Here is a 7,500-nt window from a genome sequence, read left to right on the forward strand (position 1 = left end):
ATAGGACCCTTAGCCCGAAGCATAGAGTATGTTACTATGGACTAGGATGGAGGCAGAGGTTTGAGGAAGCTCAGCATTACTGTTAGGTGGATGTATTTCAGAGCTTTCTGTGGATGTGATGGATGTGGTGAGTGCTAGCATGTCATTCCATGGATCTGCAGATATCTTTATGTATTCAGTTATGGTGAAATTTTATAACAAGGTAAATGCTGCTGTTCATAGATGGATTTAAAAATGTCACTGCTTTTTAAAATAATTTTTCTTTTGTTTTGGGTACAGGCCCAAACTTCAAGAAGCTGAGCGCACTTAGTCAGATTCTGCAAGACACAGCCGTACCCATCAATCCTGATATCTTGTGTAATTACTCCTTGGAAAACCTGCAAAAGGAGTGCAATGAAATCCTAAAACAGTTGCTGGAGAAGCACCTTTTCATTCTGGCCAGGCAAGTTGCCAAACTAGCTGAACTTCCAGTGGACAGTTTGGTGATCCATGAGGTAAGCTAAAAGGACATATTACTTGTCATTTGCTGAAATCTTTCCTTTCATGCATTTCATTACTGAGCTGTTGCTTTTAGCCAACAATTTTTGAACACTTTTACATCGATAAAGCTCATCGTATTAAAATTAAACTAACCTAACTATTAAAATAAAATAATAGCTTCATTTACCCCCAAAATTATGCCACTGGAGCTTTGAAAGAGTGATCAATTATTCTTAGCAGAACATTTGTGTATTTATACTTCATAAACTGAAGTTGAGAAGCTGTTTTAGGTTCATAATTGTGAGCAGAAGTTGCAGCTCTGGCATGAAAGTTATGTCACTATATAGAATTTTGTATTATTTTTTTATTTAAGGTTGATTTTTTTTCTGTCATATTGTTTCTATGTTCCATTGAAAGACATAGGTACAGTGTTGTATTACTTAGGAGACTTGCAACACTAATGTCACCTGTAGGACTTTTATTAGGCAGTAGGACAGCTTAGGAATCTTGCCTTCAGTTAATTTTTAAGGAATAAAGAGGCAGCTGATGTTTGTCACTGCAAGGGGGGAGTCATTTATTTTTTTTCTATTCTGTTTCCCATTGTTTCCCCAATGTCTACAGCATGATATTTCTCTTGAAAATTCCCAACATCTGTTCCTGTCTTGATAATGAGTTTTTCATTTTTTTTTAACTAGTGAAGACATTGCCATCTTCCAGTTGCCTCATTGGTAAACATATTGTATCTTTTGACAAGTGCTTGGTATATTCAGGAATAAACCTCTCTGATGGAACTCCCGTATTAATAAACAGTATGACAAAAGAAGGAAAATGAAGAAAAATTATAACAACTCTCCATTCCCCTACCTCAAGAATACACTGAGACATAGCAGCAATGAACTTAAAAGCACTGTAGGAAAATATAAAGCAGAACATGAGCTGAAGGTCAGCAAAGATACCAAATGGAACTACAAATCTTTCTTCAGTCTTGTTAGGAAATGAGGGAATAATGTCCAACAATGCTATGAGCTCATCTATAATGACACACATATCAGAACGTGTAACTAAGCTTATCAGTAATATCACACTTTGCTATTCCACAGATGTATCCAGCATATTAGTAAACAAAGTTAATACTAGCTATACCCCACCTACCCCTGCTATCCCTGAATATTTAGTTTCCTCTGAAATCTCCTTGGAGTAAGTCTTAGAATCCGTTTCAGAGGCTAAACTTAATTCTTATGTCTAACCAGACAACATATCATGCTGCATTCTCATTAATGCCAAGTGCACCCTGTCCAAGACTCTACTCTGACTGTTCAGTCTCCGCTCATCCATAGAGTTGATTCCTGATTCCTGGGGAGCAGCCACTGTGACCCTCTTATACAAGGGTGCGCCTTCTGCATACCGGGATAATTATAGGCCCATCAGCATCACATGCAGAACCATGGAATGTGTCATAGCAGAACTCATTTATGCAGACATAGCTTAACTTATCTAGACCGCAATCCATTTGATTTTGTGAAAAGTAGGTTATGTCTCCTAAACATAGTAAACTTCTTTAAAAAGGTTATAGAGGTTGTGATCATTAGTCATTCTGTGCACATTGCTTCTGTTGACTTGGTCAAGGCTTTTGATACTGTTCCTCCATGCTGGTATCATTGAATAAGTAGACAAACATAATGTAAACCCCTGCATTGTCCACTGGATTGCAAATTGGCTGTCCAGGAGATCCCAAGTTGCTGGTACTCACTCTGAAAATAAAACTGTAACTGTTGGGGTACCACAGACATCAGTGCTGGAATCTGCAGACAGCCAAGCCAATGCCTCGGACGTGTGTTTGATCAAGTTTGCTGATAACTGTAAGCTTGGCACCATTATCCATTCATCCTTTGATACTTAATAACCCCATCAAGGGCTAGAATATGAATATATCTGGTGTACCTAAAATAGTGTCAAGCAAAATGCAAAAAAAGTACAGCATGGTAGCATTTGACACAAAAACTTCTCCCTTGTCTTTTATTATAAATGGTACTCCTCTTCAGCCAAATACAGTCATAAGAGACGTGGGTACTTATGTGGGCAAATATCTTTCATTTAATTATCATGTGTCCACCCTAGTCAGGAAATCTTTCTGTCTAGCCCAGTTAATTTATAAGGGATTGTCTTCAAGATCTGAAGATGTTGTCTTACCACTGTACTCTTCCCTTGTCAGTCATTGAATACAGTACCTTTTTTGGTATGTACAAATCCATAAAGGCCGCAGAGATTTCTAACCAAGAATATTAAAGACCTTAAATCATTCAACTATGCAGATAGATTATCCTGACTGTCCTTATACTCAGTAGCATGTCACCTCTCCTGATGTGACCTTTAACTTGCTTTCACAGTCATGAAAGACCCAGTCCTAGTTTTCCATTTTTTTCACAAAGTCCGTGACTACAATTTCCAACACTAGTTGTCTACAGCTACACCAACAGTTAAATAAGACTTGCTGGAGGGATATGTTCTTAACTCAGCATATTCACAGCTTGTGGAATAAGTTACCACTGTAAGTGAAACAAAGTGATGCTTTGACCACCTGTAAGGCTAGTATTAACAATGAATGGGTAGACAGATTAAAAACCAGGGTTATCATGTACAGCCCTGTTTTGGAGCTGAGTCTAAAATATAGTTTCCATGTTCTGCACAGAATTATGATCGCCTGTCCAATCATAACCACAGATGTTAAGTTGTCAATCTCGCTTTCATTCTTGCTGGATGGGTTCGGCTCCGACTCGGCACTTGCTAAGCTCGAGAGTCACTTTTACCAGCTCGAGGCAGCCCCATATCCCATGATGCAAGGCGGTAATTACCCAGATCTCGCTTTGCGCTTGATGAGGTCCTCCTTTTACCAGCTCCTGGTAAGTAATTGTTAGTCAGAATATTAGACGCCCCATCTTTATTATATATCTTATATATTCTTATATATCTTACTGTATTTGTGACTTTACGTATTTTTAAGGGTCTCTAGCATAGTGTACTGTTTCCCTAGTTTATTTCTGTCAGTCGGGCCTTAAGTCCTCCCCCATTTCCTGTCAGGGCGTGTGTGTGTGAGTGTTTTTCTTCCTTTTTAGTTATTTTTGGACTGTGTGAGTAGTGTGTCTTGTGTAGATACTTACCATGTCCAAAGAACCGAGGGTCTCAGGCTTCAAGAAGTGTGACTCGTGCTGTCAGAAAATGTCTCTGACAGACGGTCACACTTCTTGTGTTTACTGCCTGGGACCTCTCCACCTGCAGGACTCCTGTGCTATTTGTCACTCCTTCAGCCAGAGAGTCCTGCAGGAAAGGAGAAACAAACCAATTTTAAGAGGCTTACTAAAATCAGAGGGCTCCCCTGCCAAGTCTGCTTCGGGTCAGTCCTCTAAGACTTCCAAGGCCCAGGCTTCTGCTTCTAAGCCTCCGCCCTGGCTCCGACTCCTTTGAGTCAAGATCGGCTCGCTGGAGCCGATTTTGACTAAGTTCGACACCGTGGCTATCGGTGCCGATACTTTAACTTCCACATCGGTGTCGGGTTCGACCGGCTCCCCACCATGCATCTAAGGTCGTTATCGGCGCCGACCTGCTCCGATACCCTTGTTTCCATGTCTCGGCTCGCTGGAGCCGACATCTTTGACCAGGCTTGGAGCCGATAAGTTGTCGGCTCCGTCTGGAACCGAGGGTTCCTCGGCTCCGATGGCTTCGAGAAAGAGATCTAGATCTCCCTCTTTGGAGCCTATCCTGTCGGCTCCGGCCTCACCTCTTCTTTCGGAACGGAGCCGTTGGAGCCGATCATCTAGGTCTTCCAGGCTCTCTGACCATGGCTTGGAGAGAGTGGTTAGTAGATTATTAAAATCACAGGCACTAGCCCAGATGCTCCATAGTCCCTCTCAACAGACGACTACTAGTCCACACCCTCTGCAAATTCCTCCTTCGACTCTCCTTCAGAGTTCAGAGCCGGAGACTACTGGAATAGTTACTGCTTTGGCTGCGGAGCAGATCCCACCCTTTTCTGCTCCTTCAGCTTCTACTCCTATCTCCTCCTTGGGACCTTCCTTGGAGGGATCCGGTGGTCGGGCTTCCCTGGTCTGCTCCGGGGGGGCGAGTGGCATCGGACCCTTGTCCAACCCTGCTCTCCCTCTCAGAGCTTCGGCCTTGGTTAGCTCGGCTCTGACATCTGCCTCGGAGCCTTCCCTTTTGGTGGGCCTGGGACCTCCCGTGTCTTCGGAGCGGGGTCTCTCGGGTCTCCCTGGGAGGGGAGCCTTCGAGGTGATGAGGAGTGTGCTGGCCCCCGTGCTTAGTCAGCAGTCTGTTCCTCTAGCTCCTCCCTCTATGGTGCCTGTAGATATCTCTTCCCACTCTCTTGCTCCCGGACCGAGAGATCCATCGCCTCAGGTTTCCCCACTGGGAAGAACCCCCTCTTCTGAGGATTCTCCTGATCCGTCAGGAGATCCCCCAGAAGAGGACTTGTAAGAGGAAGCACCTAGACTCCCCTGAGTCTACAACTTCAGATACCGACTTGGATGAGTCGGAGGGTTCTCCAAGATCCCCCTCTGAGGATGTCTCTTTCTCAGACATCCTAGAACTCCTAAAACAGAGGGGTAACTGGCCCTCCATTAATCCCTCTGAGGATGAGTCGGTATACCTAGAGGCCTTTGGATCTCGACCCTCCACCTCCTGGGTGTCTCCACCTTTCGATCCCCTCATGGAGGTGATAGCTCGAAAGGCGTGGGCATCTCCTGATTCTGTGGAACCAGTCCCCAGGAGGCCTTCTAAATTTATTACAGCCCCCACCGAGAAGCAGTTTCTGACAAAAGGTGTCCCCGTTGATGCCATGGTGGTGGCAGCCGCCACCAAGAAGGAACTTGCAGATCCTTCCGTACCAGTCCATCCTCCTAACAAGGATTCTAGGACCATGGACAGGTATGGTAAGCGGATGTTTTCCTCCGCGACCTTTACCATGCGCTCGCTGAATTATTTATGTCACTTCACCAGACTTCAAAGGGACATCCTTAAAGAATTAGGTGAAGTAGTACAGGATCCTTCAGAGGCAGGGGCTCAAGAGAAGATTGCCTCTCAGCTAGGAATCCTCAACTCCATAACTAACTCCTCCATGCAGTTCATTTCTTATGCGGCAGATGGAGCGAGTAGAGCTGCAGGCACAGGAGTGGCTCTTAGACGTCAGTCCTGGATGCGGCTCTGTAATTTTGCAGACACCTTTAAGGCGTCCTTCACAAACTCTCCCTTTGATGGGTCAACATTGTTTGGCCCTCAGGTGAAGGACACGTTGACCAGGTGTGAGCAAGACGGCAAGACTCTTTCTGCCGTAGGAGTCCGTTTCTCCACCCCTTCTAGGCCTTACCCCAAAGGGCAGAAGGGGAGGGAAGATGTGGTTCCGGAAATCTCAGGGAGTCACGCCGGACACACGTGGTCAGTTTACCCCAGAGGCAGAGGGGTAATAACAATAGACACCGCCCTAGGGGCAGAGGGGGTCCAGAACCAGGGCAACAGAGAGTCTCTCTGACAAGCCCTTCCAGCATCCCTGAGGTGTTGCCCGACTGTCCACCCTTGGAGGCAGTCGGGGGGAGATTATCGCTGTACCCAGAAGCCTGGTTGTTCCTCTCTCAAGACAAATGGGTACAGTCGATCATATCCGAGGGTTACAAGATTCCCTTCCAAGAAAGTCCCTTCCCTCAGAGAAGTTCCCTTCCAGACGTTCCACCCGGTCTAAGGGAAATTGCAAAATTAGAGGTTTCAAAGCTTCTAAAAAAAAGGGCCATCCAGCCAGTTCCCACAGACCATTTAGAGTCCGGAATCTACTCAAGGTTCTTTTTGGTTCCCAAAAAGACGGGAGACTGGAGACCAATATTGGACCTCAGCAGACTGAACAAGTTGGTGAAAAAGACGAGACTTCGGATGGTCATACTTCAATCGATTTTGCCCTTCCTGGGCAAAGACAACTGGATGTGCTCAATAGACCTTCAGGATGCGTACTACCACATAAAAATCCACAGGCACTCCAGAAGGTTTCTCCGCTTTCGGCTGGGGTCCAGTCATTTTCAGTTCAGAGCCCTGCCCTTTGGTCTCACTACAGCCCCCAGAGTGCTCACCAAATGTATGGCAGTGGTCACGGCTCACCTGAGACATCAAGGATTTCAGGTGTTTCCGTATCTCGATGACTGGCTCCTCTCAGCCACCACCAGGCATCAACCTCTCCAAGCCAGAGATTACACTCTTCATCTCTGCAGTCAGTTAGGAATTTCGGTCAACTTCAAAAAGTCCTCCTTATTGCCCTGCCAATCTATGTCTAATCGGATGTCAGCAAACCTAACAAACCAGAGAATCCTAGATATTCAAAACCACGTTCGGATCATCCTTGCCAGCAAAAGAGTGCGTGCCAGGCTGGTCCTGAAAGTGTTGGGCCTCATGGCAGCTGCCATCACACTTCTTCCTCTGGCCCATTTTTACATGCGTCTCCTACAATGGATGCTGTTCACCCAGTGGTCCTACCAGCAGCTTCCCATGCGTCACCAAATTCTGGTGACACAAACCTGCAAGAACCATCTATCCTGGTGGATTTCCTCTCCCCAAATCCATCAGGGCAGACCTTTTGTTTTCCCGGCCCCGGTAGCCACGGTCACTATGGATGCCTCCCTGATCGAGTGGGGGGGGACATTATCAGGGCAGAATGGTTCATGGGACGTGGCAACCGTTCGAATACCACCTGCATATAAATGTCCTAGAGATGAGAGCAGTGCTTTTAACGTTGCAAGCCCTCAACCACTTTCTTCCCCTAGGAATGATTGCAGTTCACACGGACAACATGTCCGTAGAGTGGTATATCAACAAGCAGGGCAGAACAAAGTCCTATCCCTTGTGTCGAGAGGCTCTCAGACTTTGGCAATGGGCGATCTCCTCTCATCGGATTCTGGTAGCAACGCATATCCCTGGGAAAACCAATATATTAGCGGACAGATTGAGTAGAGCTATACTCATGCCTCACGA

The 7,500-nt window shown here is 45.7% G+C and overlaps 1 protein-coding gene across 1 annotated transcript in view; it reads left to right on the plus strand.

Moving 5' to 3' along the window:
- SPG11 (SPG11 vesicle trafficking associated, spatacsin) overlaps window positions 1-7,500 on the plus strand; it is a 2,547,571-nt gene that overhangs the window by 1,856,121 nt on the left and 683,950 nt on the right. The window contains exon 29 of the mRNA XM_044077700.1: window positions 280-494. Within this exon, the coding sequence (XP_043933635.1) occupies window positions 280-494 (215 nt within the window). The remainder of the gene's footprint in view (window positions 1-279; window positions 495-7,500) is intronic.

Source organism: Protopterus annectens, chromosome 7.part0, assembly GCF_019279795.1.
Source record: "Protopterus annectens isolate FY-2018-M chromosome 7.part0, PAN1.0, whole genome shotgun sequence".
Taxonomy (NCBI): Eukaryota; Metazoa; Chordata; order Ceratodontiformes; family Protopteridae; genus Protopterus; species Protopterus annectens.